Raw genomic sequence first — 17,877 nt, 5'->3', positions numbered from 1 at the left:
TGAGGGCCACCCGGCCGGACCCCCCGCGCCCGGGTTCCCCCGTGCCTCGGGCTCCCTCCTGGCCAGTTTATGGCTGCGGGGGGAGCAGCATAGTGGCGGGGGCGGGACGTGAAGCGGTTTGGCTTCATCACCCGAATCTTTTGGTCTGCTTTGCGAAAAGTCTGTTTCTCACCCCAGAATTCAAAAAACAGCCGGAGTCGTGCTGTGCCGCTCGTCCCGCAGCTCCAAACCTCCCGCCGCAACATCCGCACCGGCACAACGCGGAGGCCTGGGGGCCGCCCCCCGGCCGCGGGGGAGGGTCGGGCAGGCGAGAGGAGGGGAAGGCCGAGAAGGGGAGGGCAGAGGAGGGGAGGGCAGGGCCGGGCTGGCCGGCAGCTGCTTGGGGAGCCGGAGCTCGTTTCCTGCTCGCCCTCGCCTGGCTGCACGCAGCTCCGGTCCCTCCCCATTCCCCGGTCCGCGCCTCAGTTTCCCCCTCCAAGGGGCTGTGGAGGTGAGTTGGGGGTGGGAAGGGGCAGAACATCCCTTGGCGGTGGGGGGGTCAGGGCTCTGCTGCCACCCCAGCCCTGTGTCCCCCCGCTCGGATGCGGACACGGTGGTGCCAGCATCCTGACGGCCAGTCCCCTCCGCCCGTCCTGCTGAGAGCATCGCTGCGCAAGGCGGGTGCGAAAACCGAGGGGTTCAGCCCCCCCCGAGCCCGTGTCCTGCGTGACCCTGGGATGTCGAACGGGGATGCTCCATGGCAAGGAAGCGCTTTGTCTCCGCCTGCCCCCTCCCCGCATCCTCTCCCGGGGGCAATGGGGTTCCCTCGGCTCACTGTCACTACTCTTCCCCTCCAGCCCGAGTTCTGCTGTTCCCGGGACAATGGGAAAAGACAGTAGTCTCCGCTCATCCACCTCCACTCCATTCCCAGAAGCACTAGTGCTCCCAGTGCCGAGTAGGATAGGGTGGGAAGAACTTTGCTGAGATCTATGGAGGGATGCTCCATGGCATCCTCACGGGGACGACTGTGCTTTGGGGTGAGGGAGAAGCAGGAGGAGGAAAAGGATGTGGTGTGTGAAGCCTGGCTGTAAGCAGACTTCCCCTTTGTGCCGAAATTCATCTGCAAGAGGCAGCTCCCTCGGTGGGGCTGGTGCTGAGCGGGAGAGGCCAGGCTGATCTGTAAAAATAGGGGGGGCAGGTTTGCTCCTCTCCAAGTGTTGTCTCTGCCCAGAGCTCCCTGGGACATTGTCAGGCTGTGGCTTGTAGATCCCTTGCAAAGGGCAATGCCAAAATGTCCCGGAGAAATGCCCACTTCTGCTGATGGCAGCACAGGAGCCGAGGCTGGGTCCTGCACCTCCGAAGGGGGATTTTGGCATGAGCTTTCCAGTGGGAGTTACGTACCTGTGAAAGTGAGCCCCCTCCATTGTGACACTGGGTCTCTGCAGCTGTCAGCCTCAGCCCTGGGCAATGCTGCAAACATGCCACCGCATCTTTGTCACCTCTCCTCAGCCCTCCTCCCCATAGCTCCATGCTGGGGCCTTGCAAAGGGGGCCTCAGCTGTTGTGTTCTCCTGTACCCACATCCCCACCTCAAACCAGAGGAGCTCACAGGGATTTTCCCCTCCCTCCAAGGATTAAAACCCACCCAAATCAAGGCAGGTTTCTGCAAGGTTGGTCAGGGTGGTCTCTCTGCCCAGTCCCACACCAGGAATGTTTCTCCTGAGTACAATAGCACTGGTAAAATCATCCAGTGCCTTCACCTATTCTTGACACCTTCCTGGCTTGACTGGCTGTGGCAAGCAAGGGCTTTGGGCAAGCTGTTAAATGATCACAAGAAAACCTCCATCTTACCCTCTGACCTGTTGCTGGAAGGGCTTTCATGTAGCCCAGTCCAGCTCAGCAGCCTGGCCTGGGGGTCTCCAGGCTGGACCTCAAACCCAGAACAGCCTGTCCATGCTGTGAGCCAGAGCAGCAGCAAGGCAAGGGGATCTGCTGCTGCTGGAAATTCTTCCAGCTTTCATTAGCTCTGCATGGAGCCGCAGCATCCTTTCCCACCCCATTTCTATGTGCCTGGAAGACACGTGAGTTCCAGGGCAGCTCCCCACACCATCCCCCAAAAGGCTGCTTCTCTCCATGCAAGGGCAAGGGGAAGATCCCAACTTGCAAAGTGGGATGGGATGTCCCTGCTCCAGGGATGCTCCACATGTGTCAGACCTGGATGGTGTTCCCATAGGCATGTCTGCAGCCACCCCAACCAGAGCTGATATGAGCTGAGTCAGGGCTGGCTGCAACCCCTGCTCCTCCCTCTGCTTGCAGCAGCAGTGTTAGGGGAAGAAATGCAAAAGGTATTGAGGAGGAGAGCAGAGCCAGAGGCAGCCTGGAGCAGCACTGTGCCCTTCTCTGTTGCCACTGGCCTTTGTGGGCTGAAAGCTGTTTATTTGCATCAAACCTGCAGGAACTGAGTTTTTCCAGGAGTTTCTGTCCTTGCTTGCAGTTGTCAAAGGGGTTTGAGTGTGCCAAAGTGCTGGTATGATCATTGTTTCTGCAGGAAATGGTGTAACACAAGGCTTGTTTTTCTGCCTCCTCTGAGCCTCCCTGCCAAAGCGTAGGGGCTGGAAAGCTTTCCTGGGCAGCATGCTCCTCCCGGCATCATGTCCTCCAGTGGGAATAGAGGCCTTGAGATGGGCTTATTTCAGAGCCAGGAACTGCTGAGGCTGGAGGAGATACTCCCAGCCTGAGCAGCTGCCTTTGCCCCATCTCCCTGGGACTGCTGCATGGTGACCTTAGCAGGCGCCAGTGCAGTAACATGAGCTCCTGGGAGGAAACCCGTCCGCATGGGCCACTGGTGCCTGGCCAGGAAGTGCTGCCTGGGCAGCCTCCATGGCAGGAGAACGGGTGGCTGGTGGGACAGCACGCCTGCACTCTCCAGCGAGGTTTGTAGTGCTGCCTCGATTTTTCCAGATTCATTCTGTCCCGCTAGCAGCGCTGAGGGGAAGAACAGAAAGCTGTCCCCAGGTCTTACAGTCCTGTCACGAATGCATAGGTCATGTCCTCTGTCCTCACGCTGCCACTCCGGAGTCTGGTGGGTGTCAGCTCCTGCTCTGCTTGGCTGGATGGTTTATCCTATGTGTGCCTAGGAAGGAAGAGGTTAAAATGCCTGGATTTCTTGACTCTGATGCTGGGAGGGAAGGTGACCTGCAGAATTGCTTTGCAAAGCATAGTTCTGGTGTTGGGAAACTCCTGGGTGAGACCAAACTTGAAACGCGGCTAGAATTCAATCTTTCCAGCCCAAATTTAAGCCCAGGCTTAAACAAGTTATTTTCCCTGTCTCCGTGCCTCCCTCCACCCCAGGGCAGCTTGGCTCAGTCACGGCGTCCTTCCCACTCCAGCATCCCACTGCAGAGCTGGCTGCATCCTGAAGGTGCCACCTTTGGGGTGTCGCCAAGTGCCCAAGGTAACACTGAGTGACAAGAGGGCAAAGAGCAGTGGTTCAAAGGTAGGAGCACTCCTTTCCACCGGATCCTCCTCAGCACGTCTCTGCCTTTCATAGCCCTGGGGCTTGGCGATAGTGGCTGGAAATTGCAAAGCTTTGTTCTTCATGCTTGGGCTGGCAAGACAGAGGGTGGCACAGGCTGGTGCTGCGGGGGGACAGTGCTGAGAGTGGGAGACAGATGTAAGGAGTGCTGTAAGGTCTCCTGGGACATGCCAGGGGCAGGGGGTTTTGGTGTGCCCAGGGGAAATGTGCTGCACCGCCCTTCCCATGGGTTCCTTGGCATTATGGGGCTGTTCATATGGTGGTTTGACATTTTTGTTTCCTCACCGGTGCTTCCTCTATGCTAATCTGCTTCCACCTCCTCTGGGAGTGGCAGAGGTGGAGGCGAGGTGAGGGAGAAAGTCTCCTCACTCCAGTTGCTGAAGCCAGGCTGGCAGGATGGATCTAATCCTGCTTCCTCCTGTTCCAGGGCTGGTCTTGCTGGGTTTGAGGGCAGGTGTGGTTGGTTCCTAAAGCCAGGAGCCTCTTCCCAGCCCCCCAGAAAGACCAAGGGTGAAGAGGAAGGAAGTGGTGTCTTTGCTCCAAAACAGCTTGCTCTGCTCACAGCTGCTGCAGGTACACGCCCTATGGAGGAAGCCACTTACTGCCACCACAGCCCTCCCCATCCCCTCCCCTGACGTCACCGTGGCAGGGTGACACTGTGGCTCTCTTGGTACAGCATCCGGGGGAGGTTCCGCCAGCTGCTGCAAGAAATTTTGATAGTGCCATCACCCAAGAGCACCCGCAGCTGGGAAACTTAGTGCTGAGACACCAGGTCTGGTATTGAGTGGGTTTGGGGATGGGGTCTAGGAGGGTCCCCTCCCTGCTGATCTCTGCTGTTCCTCACCAGGCTTTTGGGTGACGTGGGATGAGCGTGCCAGCTGATGAGCCGGGCAACCCAGCCCATGCCATCTTTGAAAGATTCCTGCGTGCAGGGGAATGCCAGGAGGTGCTGGGCTGCTTTGGGGAGCTGTGCCAGCAGCTGGGGCTGCAGGGCAGTGGGCTGCAGCTCTACCACAGCCTCAAGGCTGCCCTCAACTACTGGAGTGCCAAGGCGCTGTGGAGCAAGCTGGATAAGAAAGCTGGGCACAAGGTCTACGACCAGGGCAAGGCCTGTGCCAGCACCAAGGTACCGAGGATATGGGGTGAGGGGCTTGGGTCCTGCTCTGTATCCTTGTTCCCAGGGGGAGAGCATCCCCTGGGGCACTCTACCCCTCACCCCAGAGGGATGCAGGATATGCCAGGCAGAAGGTTGATGGGGTTTAATGCGACAGAATGTTAATTAGCACTGCTCCGCTTTGCACGGTGTGATGCCACCTCGATGCCACCCAGCCAGCAGCGTCCTTCTTCCTCCCAGCTGCTCTTTGCTGGGGATGTCCCATAGGAGGGCTGCAAAGGGGCAGAGGGACCTGACAAACCCTTTCTGGGAGACAGGAGCATGCTACAGTAGGATGTACCCCTGGGGCTGGGGTTCCCCTGTCCTACAGCTGATGGCTTTTGTCCCCACTGCTCTGCTCCATCATCCCCCAGCCCTGTGCAGAGGCTGCCAGGACACCAAACTGGTGCCAGGGCTGCAGCAGATCTGCAGCCTTATCTCACCCAGTGCTTTAATTGCTGCCATTGCCCTGGGCAAAGGCAAGGTTCAGGGAGTGGTGTGGGGCACCTCACAGGGTCCCCTTGTTTGCAGGGAGAACCACAGCTTGCAGGTGAATAATGGGGAGGGCCAGATCTTGACCTGGGGAGCAGGGACATGCTGCCTGTGGGATTGCTGAACTCCCTGGGAGTTCACCGAAACCCCTGCTCTGGACACTGCCTGCCCCCTTCACGCCGCCCATCCCATCCTGTGGCAGTGCCTGGTGGTGGGAGCCGGCCCCTGCGGGCTGCGGGCGGCCATCGAGCTGGCACTGCTGGGTGCCCGTGTGGTGCTGCTGGAGAAGCGGGACTCCTTCTCCCGCAACAATGTCCTGCACCTCTGGCCCTTCACCATCCATGATCTACGGGCACTGGGTGCCAAGAAGTTCTATGGGCGCTTCTGCACCGGCACGCTGGATCACATCAGTGAGTCTTAGAGGGATGAAGCTCTGCAACCCCGTATCCCCTCCTGTGGGGAGCCCAGGGACTGCAGCCCTGAGTATCCCTCTCCCCTCCCAGGTATCCGGCAGCTCCAGCTGATCCTGCTGAAGGTGGCTTTGCTCCTGGGGGTGGAAGTGCACATCAATGTGAAGTTTGAGGGCCTTGTTCCCCCCACAGGCAGGGCAGGTATGGTATTGCTGCAGGGTAGATGGTATCCCTGGGGAAAACAACAAGGCTGCAGGTGGCCACTCTGAGCTCCCCAGTCCCTCTGCTAGCCTGGGGCATGCCTTTTGGGGGGAAAAAGATTCAACTCTCTCCCTGCTCTCTGGAGCAGGTCCCAGCTGAGAACCAGCACACTCATGACCATCCCCCTCCCTCCAGGTGGCTGGCAGGCTGCGGTGCAGCCCAGTTCCTCTCCCCTCACCCACTACAAGTTCGACGTCCTCATCTCAGCTGGCGGTGGCAAATTTGTCCCTGAAGGTGACAACAGGGGCCCCTGCAACCTTGGGACCAATAAGGGAGACTGGGTGGGGGCTCACACCTCTCCCCTCCTGCAGGGTTCAAGCGGAAGGAAACACGGGGGAAGCTGGCCATCGGCATCACCACCAACTTCATCAACCGCCACAGCCGGGCTGAGGTGGAGGTGGCTGAGATCAGCGGTGTGGCCCGAATCTACAACCAGAAGTTCTTCCAGAACCTCTACAACAAAACAGGTCAGTGGTCCCAGCCCTGGCACAGGTGTGTTGGGAGTCCCTGTCCATCCCTGATGCAGCTGGAGGCTCAGCCCCAGGACGTCCCCCGTGATGGAATGCATGTCCCCACATAGTACTCCATCACAGGGGACATTTGGTGGCTGAGCTCAGTGCGGGGGCTCCCTGTGGCCCTCACTTAGACCTTTCCCCATCCCCAGGCATTGACCTGGAAAACATTGTATACTACAAGGATGACACTCACTATTTTGTCATGACGGCCAAGAAGCAGAGCCTGCTCAAGAAGGGAGTCATCCTCCAGGTGAGAAGGGCAGGGTCTGGCCCCGGGATCCCAAAGTGATGGGCAACTGAAAGCCTGGAAGGTGGGATGCATATCATGGGTGCTGGTTTGATTGCATACCCCTGGAGTAGTGGGATCTTTGGCAGCTGTTGCCTGTGCCACAAGAAAAATCCTTTCAGGGGGATCAGAGCCTAGTGTCACAGCTGCACCCCAGATCTGGGTGCTCCCAGGCTGAGAAGCAAACACCACTTCCCACATTCCAGCCAGCTTCACCCCATTCCCACAGGACAAAGCAGACATCGAGAGCCTCCTGTCTCCAGAGAATGTGAACCGGGATGCCCTCCTCAGCTATGCCAAAGAAGCTGCCAACTTCTCCACCAACTACCGCTTGCCTGAACTGGAGTTCGCCCTCAATCACCGGGACCTGCCGGATGTTGACATGTTTGACTTCACCTGCATGACGCGCTCGGAGAATGCGGCACTGGTGTGGGATTACAATGGGGCTCGTCTGCTCCTAGGGCTGGTGGGCGACTGCTTGGTGGAGGTGAGGGTCCCCCCTGCAGCACCACCTCATGCCTTTTCCTGCAAGGTGCACTGGTTGCAATATATTCCCCCTCCCTAAGTGCTTCTCGTCCCAGCTGCCCAGTGCACCCCATCCCAGGCTCCCCAGATCCCAGTAGTGGCATGCCTTGGTGAGGTTATCACCTTCTCCAGCCCCACCAGATATTTGGGGTTGGTTCAGGGTGGAGAAGTGCCCAACTCCTCCCCAGACGCATCTGTGCCATCTGGGAGGAGACAGCAACACATCCCCTCTCTGCGTGTCCAGCGCCGCTCCCGCTTTCATCCCTGGCCAAGCCCAGCAGCTCTCAGCCTCCTCCCAGCTGCCTTTCCCTTTGCAGCCCTTCTGGCCACTGGGCACTGGGGTGGCAAGGGGATTCCTCGCCGCCTTTGATGCAGCATGGATGGTGCGGCGGTGGGCAGCTGGGACCCCTCCACTGGAGGTGCTGGCCGAGAGGTGAGTGTCCCTGTCCCACTGGGCTGGTTCTAGAGTTGACAAGGATGGTAGCAGTGACCCCAGCCCTGTCCCTTGCACCCAGAGAGAGCATCTACCAGCACCTCTCGCAGACCTCCCCAGACAACACCAACAAGAACATCAGTCAGTACAGCATCGACCCAGCCACACGCTACCCCAACATCAACCTGCAGGCCATCAAACCCAACCAGGTACCCAGCCAGGTCCTGCCACAAGACAGCCAGCCAGCCCAGCCTCCCTGGAGGTCAGGGTCACACTAATTTGCATGGTTCCCTGTCCCCAAAGAGTGCAAGGCTGAAGTTATTAGTTCCCAGGGCATTGAATATATTGCCCATTGTGGATGCAGGAGGGTTCTGGAGAGTTGTGGAGGGGTCCAGGTGGCCCCCTTGCCAGGGCCAGCTCAGCTGCATGGTGACATTGGCTCTGTGCATGTAGTGACCCACCATGGGCATGTCCCCACTGGCAGGTCCAGGACCTCTACCTTGCAGGCATAGTGGAGGTGGACCACAAGAGGAAGAGTGACAACCAGCTCATCACCGGTAGGAGCAGGCAGTCCTGCCCCAGCCCCCCACAGCAGCCCCCCCATTCCTCCCTGCAGCCCATGTTCTAGTAGCTCCTGCCCTGATTTTCCTCCCCATTCTTGTTTCTTGTGCCCTGGCCTACGTCCAGATGTCTGTCTGTGTTTCTGTCTCAGTGGCACCACTGGTTTCTCTCTGCTCATGGCCCATGTGGGGACACAGCCCCCTCACTGCCTTCTGGGGAGGAGGCTGCCCCCCTCCTAGCTTGCACTGATGCTGAGCCATGAAATATTGACAGATGGTTTATGAACCCATTTATCGAGCCTTGCAGGTGGTTGTGGGGGTAGCAGGGGGAGTCTCAGGTCACTCCCATCGGACCCCTTCCCTGTTAAAGCAGTGATGCTGCGGTGGGAGGCAGACCTGGGGGGGTGTCCCCTGCCTCTGTAGGATGGAGGCACATACGCTGCCTCCCCAGCAGCCTCTGGAGACGTCTATGAAGAGCTGCTGAGCTGGTGCCAGGCCAGCACAGCTGGGTACCATGGCGTGGCAGTGACCAACTTCACCACCTCCTGGACTAGTGGCTTGGCCCTCTGTGCCCTCATCCACCGCTTCCGCCCTGACCTAGTGTGAGTGCCTGGGACCCCTCAGGACCTCCTCCCTGGCCGAGCCCACCCTGATGGCACCCCGGTCTCCTCCCAGGGACTTTGACTCTGTGGACACCCAGGATGCCATTCAGATCCACCAGATGATGCTGGACACGGCAGAGCAGGAGCTGGGCATCCAACCTGTCCTCTCCAGCATTGAGATGGCCACCATGTCAGAGCCTGACCGCCTGGGCCTCATCACCTACCTCAGCCAGTTCTATGAAGCTTTCAAGAACTCACCAGGTGTGAGATTTTGGAGGAATTTGTCCCATCCTGAGCCCCACTGGGTCTGGCTGGGTGGTCCCCTCCTTGTAGGGTGCGTCCCACCAACATGGCCATGTCCTTCTGTGCAGAGGTAAGGGAGGTCAGCAAGAAACCACTGTCTCCCCACGGCACGCGAGGGGCCATCCTCTTCCTCAGCAAGCTGCAGAAGAGCCGGAACCTGACACACAAGCGTGCCCAGGTAAGGGACCCCCACCCAGTTCCTCCTGACACACCGAAACCCTGTCCCCCTCCCCATCCTAGACACCCCTTTCACATTTGCAGGAAAGTGCCCAGAAGGATGCTGAGGCAAAGAGGAGCCACAGAAACCCCGAGGTGGGTCTGCCCCAGGCACCCTGAGGAGTGCTCTGCTCAGGTGCAACTTTCCTGGGGGGAGAGTGGGGGGCTGACCCTCCTCTTCTGGTCGCTTGTAGCTGGACACGGGGCTGGATGGAGAAACTCTGGACAGTTCCCATGAGCTGCTGCAAACCACCATGTTGGACCCAGAGCAGGTTGGTCCTTGTGTCACCCCGGGATGGGGGGTTGAGCTGTGTAGGTGGCACTGGGGGGGGCACCAGTGGCTGGCAGGGCTAAGCCAAGGGCTGGGACCAGTGCTACGCAAGCGAACGCCCACGAGTTCGAGCTCCTCCCTGCTTGTTTCCTGACCCAACTGGTTTTCCAGAGCCAAGACTTGCCACTCCCTCACTGGTGCCAGCAAATCCAACCTGAACACCCAGACCCGTCTCTGCAAGAGGGGCAAAACCCCCCACCACACATCTATGGCTGCCAGCAAAGCCGTGAGGCAGGGTGGGTGCCAGGACCCTGGTGCCACCCCAGCCTGTTCTCTCCCCCCACAGCCTCCAAGAGAGAGGACAGGGAAGAACAGCGATGCCTGCTACTTCTGTGGCTGCCGTGTCTACATCCTGGAGCGAGCTAGCGCCGAGGGACGTTTCTTCCACCGTGGTTGCTTCCAGTGCCGGCGGTGCGGGGCCACCCTGCGCCTGGGCGACTACGCCTTTAACGAGGAGGATGGTGAGGCGGGTTTTGGGGAAAGGGGATGCTTGGGGTAGGACTTCTCTACCTTGCAGGTCATCACATGAATTTGCCCCCCAGGTAATTTTTACTGCTCACTTCACTACCCCAATCTACCCGGCATGGACCTACCCCAGCACGAGGCCCCAGGACTGCCTGATAGGGTAAATCACCCTAAATCACCTAGGTGATGGAGGAAAGGCAGTATATGGAGGGGGATGCTTGGGCATGGCCCCATGCTGCATCACCCCTCTGCTCTGGCTCTGCCCTAGGATGCTGTTGCTGCCACCAACCCACCCTTGGATGCTGGGAGCCCATGTGTGTCCCCCAGGGAGGGGGCGTCCGGTCTCGTACAACCCACTCCAGCAGCTCCACAGCGAGGGGAAGAGCCTGGCGCAGTGGAGGATGCTACGGATGCTGGTGATGTGAAGGAGCAGGAGCTGCTGGCACAGCTCAGGGAGGATGTGAGGGAGGAGGAGGGTCCTGGAGCAGAACCCCAGGGGGTGGCAGAGGAGAGTGAGGAGAGTGGGGGCAGGAGGAAGATCATCCTTACACCACTGGAGAAGCTCAATCTGTCCACGCTGAACCTCACCAGTGAAGCAGAGCCTGATCTTCCACCGAAGCCAGCTCGTCTGTGGCTCCAAGCAGTGCCTGAGGCCCTCCCTGCCCTGTGGCAGGGTCAAGACTCCTGGAAGGTGGAGGAGGAGGAGGAACTTGACATGCAGAAAAGTAGGTGGTAGAAGCTGGAGTCTCCGGATGAGTAGAGCTCTCGGTCTCTTCAGAACCCTGCTGTAACCTGCTGTACCCCACATCTTGCTCATGAGGCACCAGCCTGAAAGGGTTCTTCTCTTGGGGCAGCTTTGGAGGAGAGTGACAGCGAGGAAGAGGAGAAAGAAGAGGAAGGCATACATCTTGGCATCACGGCAGAGTTGGTGAGGATTTTTCTGGAGTGGCAGTGGCCCCACCAGCACAGGTGTTAGGTGGGGCTCTTGCCGGCATCTCCTCTCACAGGCATCAGGTCTGGCTCAGCCGTGGCTGCCGAGGCGGGAGGTGCCCGGTGCAGGAATTGACCCTCTCTGCCCATGCCACCATCTCTTCACAGTGCCCGAACCTGGGGGAAGAGGATATATACCCCACCTGTGAGCATACACTGGCCCGCCAGGCCAGGGAAGCCCACATGAAGCGGTTCTGCAAAGCCCAGGTAACCCCCAGAGGGGAGAGCTGGGTCCCCAACCCAGCACTGTCCCCTGTCCCCTCCATCCAGCTACTGGTGACCGTGTGATGGCAGGTGCCGGCCCACAGGCGAGTGCTGCCTTTCCCTTGCAGGCCATCCAGAGACGGCTGGAGGAGATTGAGGTGACATTCCGGGAACTGGAGAAGGAAGGCATCAAACTGGAGAAGTTACTCCGGGATGAGAATGGTAAGACCAAGCTAGATGGACCACTGTGATCCCTGTGATGGGGGTTTGCACCCCACTCATCTCCCTGTCCCACAGGCAGCCCAGCCGACCAGCAGACACAGTGGACAAACCAGCTGCTGTACTTGGTCCAGAAGAAGAACAGTCTGATGATTGAGGAGTCGGACCTCATGATTGCGTAAGGCTTGGGGGGATGCTCTCCAGTCAGTGTTGGGGCTCAGCTTCCCCCAGCCTCTCTTGAACCCAGCACTCAGCACACTCTTTCCCTCCCTGCAGGGTGCAGGAACTGAAGCTGGAGGAGCAGCAGTGGCAGCTTGACAAGAAGCTCCGGAGTTACATGAACAGGGAGGGTGAGTGCCACTACTTGCCATGGGAGGGAGGTCCCTGTGCATGGTGTGGGGAGCAGACCAGGGCTGTGGCCCACCCAGCCCTACTCTGGCCCCCTGCACCCACAGAAACCCTAAAGACACCCGAGGATTGCAAGGCTGAGCAGGAGACCTTGGCGCAGCTGTTGAAGGTGGTGAATGAGCGCAACCTCCTCATCCACATCCAGGAGGAGAAGCGACTCAGTGAGCTGCGGGCCTGATCTGCACAGCCCATGGACCCACCAGATCCTCCCCGGGGGGACAAGCAGTGTGTGTGTGTGTGTGTGTGTGTGTGTGTCTCCTGGTACAGGCATCACTCTGAGCTTCCTCTGTGATGGTGGTGATGCCTGAGCTGCTTGCAAGCACCAGCAGCTGCCATGGCAAATCCAGCTTCCTGCTTGCCAAAGCCTGTCACAGAAGGGCCAGACCTGCTGGTGAATGCCCACATGGACAGACACTGAGAAGCACCCAGCTTTGGGGTGCAAAGCGGGCGTTCTCGCATGTGGCTGGATTGCCTTTGCCTTGTGCTTGCTTGAAAATAAGATTTGCAGGAGGCTCCAGAAGAGGGCTGCAGGGGTGCCCAGCAGCAAGGAGGTGACCGTAGCCACCACAGGCAGGTCACAGGGTAGATGCCAAATGTGCAGGGGCAGCATCAGGACAGGTCCCTGGAAGCTACCGTGGGACATCCCTTCCAGCTGAGGGCATCCATCCCAGCCTGGACTGTCCATCTCTTCGAGGGACATTTGCCTGTACAAGTGGGGGCCAGTGACAGATTGGGGTGATCCTGCCACTCTGCATAGCTGCTTTTGCATGCCATGTCCACAGTGTCCCCAGCTGCCGCAGGAAACCAAGATCACAACCCCACCATGAGCCCCTTGGGGCAGGGAAGGGCATTTTGTCCAGCAGCTCTGGAGGGGATTGTGCCCAGGGCCTTCGTTCTTTGATACCAAGTATAAGGGATGCCAGGGGCCATGTCCTCCTTGCCCCTTTTGGGTTTCTTGGCAATGCCTCAATGACCTTTGCACAGACCTCAGACCCCCCCCGAGTCTCCAGATGTTGCAGGGTGGCCTCTGTGGCTGAATGGATCTTGCAGCAGCCCCAGATATGTTGGGGACAGGGGTCCCAGGCATGGGTTCTTCTGTTAGCAATACCACCCTGTGTTCAGCCCTTATCCTACCATTCCCCTCAGTGTCTCCTCCAGCCCCCCCTTGTGTTTGTACCAGCCCTACCATCCTGTTGCAACCCCCCTCCTTTCCAATAAAGCCCCCTGACCCAGCACCAAGGGCTAAAATACCACCTTTATTTTCTATCTGAATCAAATCTGGTTGTTCGAGCAGTCACCAGCATTCCACCCCAGGCATGTGGAGCCTGAGCCTTTCAAGTCTCCCAGCCAGGCCAGCAGGTCCCTCCAGGTACAAAGGGTGTATTTAAAAAGCAATAAAACCCCACCTCCATCGTAGTTCCCACAAGGGCCAGTGCAACGAATCTACCCCCAAAATCTTAATTTCTCTTAGGCAGATGTCAAACCTGCACTACTGCATTGGCTGCACTGCTGCCAGAAGCCAGCTAAAAAAAGGATCAAAAAGGGACACAGTAGGGCTGGGGGCGGGGGAACGTGGGACCCACAGCCTCGGTTCAGTCGTCACTGGGACGTTCCTGCAGCGTCCGCAGCACCATCCGCATCTGCTCCTCAGTGCTGTGCAGCATCTTCACCTCCATGGTGTGAAACAGGTGGAGACCAGTGGCAAGAAGGAGAATGCCAATGGCAAGGAAGGCCAGCAGGCAGAAGGAGAGCTTGGGGAAGGGCTGCCCGGCGTTCAGCCCTGCCAGTGCACCCAGTGCGGCCATGGCTTGCAGCAGCAGCAGCAGCAGGGCCAGCAAGGCCATCCTGCCCGAGGAGTAGCGCTGCTGCTGCGCTGCCCGCAGCCCCACGCCCACCTCTGTCCGTGCCTCTGTCACCACATCTGCTAGCATTGGCTCTGCGGACACAAGGGGCCTCAGCAGGGTGGAGCCCTCCTATACCACTCCTATACCCCCACTTTTTCCCATCCCCACATGCTGCATTATTCCATGCACCCCTCCATGAGCACCACTCCAGAGGATGTCCTACGCAAGGGTAAACATCCCAAAAAAACTCCATCCAACTCCATCAATGCATCCACCAGCCCTCCCAGCACGTGGTGGACACTGGCAGCAGCCCCCTAACTTACCAGTAGTGGTGAGGGTGGCACCCGCAGCCTGTCCCTGCCTCTGGATGTGCAGTGTTGCCATCACAGCTTCATGGTCCGAGAAGGGGACGTCCATGCCCGGAGCTGCCCCTGTGGTGGTTTTCAGCTCTTCACACTTTACCGTGAAGCTGGAGATGGCCTGCGTGAGGGTGCAAGGGGGTCACACCAGTGCCTCAGCCTCAACACTCACAGCTGGTGGCCAAGGGTCCCCCGTTACCTTGTAGAGGATGTAATCGATGCGGATACCCAGTGGGAAGGGCAGCAGCTCTGATTTGTCAGTGAAGCAGTTGTTGGGGACAAGGGTACAACCATCCTCACAGCCCTGAGACAAGCACTTTGGTTGGTCAGGGCCTCTTGGTTTGCCCTGGGACCTCACTCAGTTCCTATTGCTCACCTCAAAGTGTGTGGCCTCAGCAAAGGCATCCCGCAGCCCTGTCCAGCCACACAGCAGCCGGATGCCCACATCTTCGGGGTGCATGTTCAGGTCCCCTCCCAGCAACACCACATCAGCCGCCTTGCAGGTGTGTCTGTGGGGGCAAGGATGGCTAACCTCCCATCCCTGCCCTGCCCTGCACCGGACTGCAGGGATTGGGACCCACCCAGTGCTTCTCAGCCTTACTCTGACTGGGAGCTCTCTGCAGTGCAAGACCCAGGGGCAGGGGTGACTGCACATATCTTGGGGACCTGCAGTGGGGGACGCTGTGGGGTACCCCTTGGCTGCTCACCGGATGAACTGTGCCAGCTCCCAGGCCTGCACCAGGCGGTGGGGCAGGTAGGCGTCCTTCTCCCGGCAGTACTCAGCGTGCAGCTGGTGAGAGCAGGGGAGCAAATGAGGCTGACTCCCATGCCAACGCCTGCCTTGCTCCCAGGCTCCCTGCAGACCTACCTAACCACTCTAGACAGCCCCCTAGGGTCTGGTCAACACATCTGCCTTTATCTCATCCCCCTAGGGACAGCCTGGGATGCTCACCCACTGCACAGCCAGCCTGTGTGTCCCTGCTCCCCGTTCCTGAGCAATATTTTATTAAATCAATGCATAGTCCAGGACAGAGGGTGAAGAGCAGTGGTTAAAGCAAGCAGACAGCGAAGGAGTGGCACAGCCATTCATCCCCTTCCTCCCCATCATCCCCCTCAATGGTGGGTCCTTCCCTGGGATGCTCACATGGGTGACATAGATGTTGAAGATGATCCCTGAGATTTTAATGATGACGAGGCCGACAGACTTGCCACAAAACCAGTCCCCGTGCTGGAGCTGCCAGAGGGGAAGAAGAGCAGGCTGGGGCCACTGAGGCTCCATGGGGATGGACACAATGGTGCCATATGCCTCCTGCCCCACTTACCATGTAGGGGTACCCATTCAGTGAGTACTGGTAGAGAAGTGTGTCCAGAATGGGGAACCTGGAGAAAACGCAGAGGCCGCTGCCGATCACCCCACTGCAGGAGGGGAAAAGCACAGTGAGGAAGTGTGATCCGCAAAACCTCTGCCTCTCTCCAGGCCCAAGCCAGGAGGGCTCCATGGATGCCTGGGTCCTAGTGTGCTCCCGTGAGCATCCCACTCTCCAGGCATGGGGTCTCCCATAGCGACAGAGGTGACCTACAGCACCTGCACCAGTCTCTACGTGTGTCAAACACAGGGCATGGCACAGCCCTGCCCACTTTCCTACAGACAGCCCTGGGGGGCTGGCCTTGTCCTTCTCACCTGCGGAAGTAATGAGAGAAGGGGTAACAGCCTCCTAGTTTCACATTCAAGTCACTGTAGTCCCGCTCACTCCACACCTGAAGAAGAGTGGGATGAGCTGAGAACAGTCACGCTCACTTCCCACCGGGAATGGGCACTCGGCTCACAAACTGTCCTCACCTCCTGGAGAAGCACCAGATCAAAGTCCTCCTGGCGCAGCATGTCCCCAATGAGTCGGATGCGTTCCTGCCGCCGTTTGCTCAGGTAGCGAATGGCCCTACCAGAGAGGGGTGACAGTCACAGCCTAATGGGGACAGGGTGATGGGGGCTGTCAGAGCACACTGCGACCCAAAAGGGGGGAGAGAGGGCTCCAGTACCAGTGTAAGCAGGATGCAGATGGGAAAGGGCTATGAGAGGCCATTTGGACAAGAGGGATAATGCAGGGAGGCTGTTTGAGGCCAACTTCTCCTACCTGCAGAACTGAGGCAGCTCATCCCTGCTTGGGGTGCAAATGGGGGACCTTCTCTGGGGTTAACAGGCACAGAGAGGACTGGTGGCACTACCCAGCCGAGCACTACCCTCACAACCCTCTAGGGCTAGGACAGTGGTGTGACTCCAAAATGAAGGGGACACAAAGATAACCCCCAAAGTGGGACCCTTCTCCCAGTGTGGTGTCCCTGTCCCCACCCATGCAGCCCAGCACAGCCCTGGTGAACACTGGACTCACCAGCAGTTGAGGTCAAAGACACGAAGGCGCAGGGCAGGATCACCCTCCATCACTTGCTGGATTTTGCAGGGGCCAGAGGGCAACGCTGGGCAGGGGGAAATCCTGCAGGGTGCAGGTTGGGGGAACAGCCCCGGGGAGCCGGCGGAGGGTGCAGGACAGAGCCAGGGATCCGGGCTGGCGTGGCAAAAGGGCTGAGCCAAGGCAAAGGCCAGGAAGGAGGAGTGCTCAGGGTGCTCCAGCCTACCCTGGGCCTGTTCCCTCCTGTCCTGTGCACAAGGCCCATCCCAAAACCCAATTTGCCCCCAGAAGGGAATCCATGTACCCTGACCACCATACGACCCTCCATCCAGTGAGTTTGGACACTGGTGGGACAGGGACAGGGTACAGGGCTCAACCCCTCTGTCTGTCAGTGAGTTGTGTTCCAGGATGGACTTTCACCCTGGTTTCAAAACGGAACTGCGAAGCACGAGCATGGGACAACCCCATACACCTCCCCACTCGGGAAACCCACGCATCCTTTTGGAGACTCCAAACCCCGGAGAAGCCAGCAGCTCCCTAAGCAGCTCCAGCGCTCCCCCAGCCCCCGCTTCTCTCACGCCTGACCCCGTGAGATTATCCAGTTTCCGGTTTAGAAGCGAGAAAGAGAAACCGTGGGGCTCCAGGATGCCGGGTGCAGGCGGCCGGGTGCGGGAGCCGAGCTCTGCCTGCTCCGGCGGCACTACCGAGCTGTTCATCCCGTTTCTGCGCAGTGCTAATACCGGCGTCTCCTACCAAGGCTGAGCCCTTCGAGGCGCTCTCCTCTCCCAGCTTCCCGAGGGACGGGCGGGCGGCGCTACAGCAGCGGGACGCGGAGCGGGACAGGGAAGCGGCAACAGGCGGAGCGGCGCAACAGGAGGAGCGGGACAACCGGAGGAGCGGAGCTACGGGAGGAGCGGGGCAACAGACGGAGCGGAGCAACAAGCGGAATGCGGCAACCAGCCTAGCGGGGACGGGAGCGGAATAACAGGAGGAACGGGGCGCGGAGCGACAGGCGGAGCCGAGAGCAGACCTGGAGCGGGCCGGCAGCGGCGCGGGACTGGGGGGACTACGCGTCCCGGCAGGCAACGGAGCGGAGCGGAAGGGGAAGGGCCGGGGGCCGGTGCGAATGAATGGGACCGGGTGGGGGGGTCTGGTGCAGCGGTCGGTGAATGGGCCGGGGCCGACGTGCGGTGGGTGTAGTGGGGGGCGCTGGGGGATGCAGGAGGAACACTGGGGTACGGGTGTCTCGCAGAACGGGGAAAAGCAGCTGGTGTTAAAATACGTCATCTCTGTCCCTTGTGTGTGGAACGGGGTGTGTGTACCGAACAGCCGAGGCACTACGAGCAGGGCTTCGAGGGGTGTTGCTGGCTGGTGGGACAGACC

The 17,877-nt window shown here is 59.3% G+C and overlaps 2 protein-coding genes across 10 annotated transcripts; one reads left to right on the top strand and one right to left on the bottom strand.

Annotated features, from left to right (window-relative positions):
- The first annotated feature begins 391 nt into the window (after nucleotides 1-391).
- Nucleotides 392-13,121, top strand: MICAL1 (microtubule associated monooxygenase, calponin and LIM domain containing 1). Of its 5 annotated transcripts, XM_050326859.1 has the most exons (27): nucleotides 392-490; nucleotides 3,941-4,086; nucleotides 4,190-4,285; nucleotides 4,361-4,639; nucleotides 5,361-5,568; nucleotides 5,662-5,769; nucleotides 5,965-6,063; nucleotides 6,141-6,296; nucleotides 6,476-6,594; nucleotides 6,860-7,117; nucleotides 7,473-7,588; nucleotides 7,671-7,797; nucleotides 8,073-8,145; nucleotides 8,600-8,750; nucleotides 8,824-9,011; nucleotides 9,122-9,231; nucleotides 9,315-9,365; nucleotides 9,464-9,541; nucleotides 9,887-10,061; nucleotides 10,143-10,225; nucleotides 10,334-10,790; nucleotides 10,920-10,993; nucleotides 11,164-11,262; nucleotides 11,388-11,481; nucleotides 11,557-11,656; nucleotides 11,755-11,828; nucleotides 11,934-13,121. In XM_050326859.1, exons 4-27 carry the CDS (start codon nucleotides 4,379-4,381, stop codon nucleotides 12,062-12,064), a joined length of 3,390 nt encoding a protein of 1,129 aa, XP_050182816.1. In that variant the 5' UTR covers nucleotides 392-490; nucleotides 3,941-4,086; nucleotides 4,190-4,285; nucleotides 4,361-4,378; the 3' UTR covers nucleotides 12,065-13,121. The 5 variants fall into 5 exon arrangements, with proteins under 5 accessions (XP_050182816.1, XP_050182819.1, XP_050182818.1 ...); XM_050326862.1 differs by lacking the exon at nucleotides 392-490 and having other exon boundaries at nucleotides 851-4,086; nucleotides 6,494-6,594; XM_050326861.1 differs by lacking the exon at nucleotides 392-490 and having other exon boundaries at nucleotides 851-4,086; nucleotides 8,603-8,750.
- SMPD2 (sphingomyelin phosphodiesterase 2) lies at nucleotides 13,122-17,583 on the bottom strand. Of its 5 annotated transcripts, none has more exons than XM_050326866.1 (11): nucleotides 17,235-17,583; nucleotides 16,477-16,667; nucleotides 15,930-16,026; nucleotides 15,771-15,847; nucleotides 15,412-15,505; nucleotides 15,234-15,323; nucleotides 14,797-14,879; nucleotides 14,466-14,598; nucleotides 14,289-14,393; nucleotides 14,054-14,210; nucleotides 13,122-13,822 (listed from the first exon to the last, which is right to left on the bottom strand). In XM_050326866.1, exons 2-11 carry the CDS (start codon nucleotides 16,524-16,526, stop codon nucleotides 13,479-13,481), a joined length of 1,230 nt encoding a protein of 409 aa, XP_050182823.1. In that variant the 5' UTR covers nucleotides 16,527-16,667; nucleotides 17,235-17,583; the 3' UTR covers nucleotides 13,122-13,478. The 5 variants fall into 5 exon arrangements, with proteins under 5 accessions (XP_050182823.1, XP_050182826.1, XP_050182822.1 ...); XM_050326869.1 differs by having other exon boundaries at nucleotides 15,930-16,053; nucleotides 17,248-17,583; XM_050326865.1 differs by having other exon boundaries at nucleotides 17,248-17,583.
- Between the last annotated feature and the right edge of the window lie 294 nt (nucleotides 17,584-17,877).

This window comes from Myiozetetes cayanensis, unplaced genomic scaffold (genome assembly GCF_022539395.1).
Source record: "Myiozetetes cayanensis isolate MyiCay16 unplaced genomic scaffold, myiCay2020 scf32, whole genome shotgun sequence".
Classification (NCBI taxonomy): domain Eukaryota; kingdom Metazoa; phylum Chordata; class Aves; order Passeriformes; family Tyrannidae; genus Myiozetetes; species Myiozetetes cayanensis.
This window is presented reverse-complemented; position numbering and strand designations above follow the sequence as displayed.

What these genes read in the sequence shown, in the direction of transcription:
- SMPD2 (XM_050326866.1), bottom strand. Translation starts at nt 16,526, where the DNA reads ATGGAGGGTGATCCTGCCCTGCGCCTTCGTGTCTTTGACCTCAACTGC. An exon ending in CTGAGGCCACACACTTTGAG is followed by an intron (nt 14,394 to 14,465) that starts GTGAGCAATAGG and finishes TGCTTGTCTCAG; the next exon opens with GGCTGTGAGGATGGTTGTAC. An exon ending in TCGATTACATCCTCTACAAG is followed by an intron (nt 14,211 to 14,288) that starts GTAACGGGGGAC and finishes ACCCTCACGCAG; the next exon opens with GCCATCTCCAGCTTCACGGT.
- MICAL1 (XM_050326859.1), top strand. Translation starts at nt 4,379, where the DNA reads ATGAGCGTGCCAGCTGATGAGCCGGGCAACCCAGCCCATGCCATCTTT. An exon ending in CGCTTCCGCCCTGACCTAGT is followed by an intron (nt 8,751 to 8,823) that starts GTGAGTGCCTGG and finishes GTCTCCTCCCAG; the next exon opens with GGACTTTGACTCTGTGGACA. An exon ending in CCATGTTGGACCCAGAGCAG is followed by an intron (nt 9,542 to 9,886) that starts GTTGGTCCTTGT and finishes CTCCCCCCACAG; the next exon opens with CCTCCAAGAGAGAGGACAGG.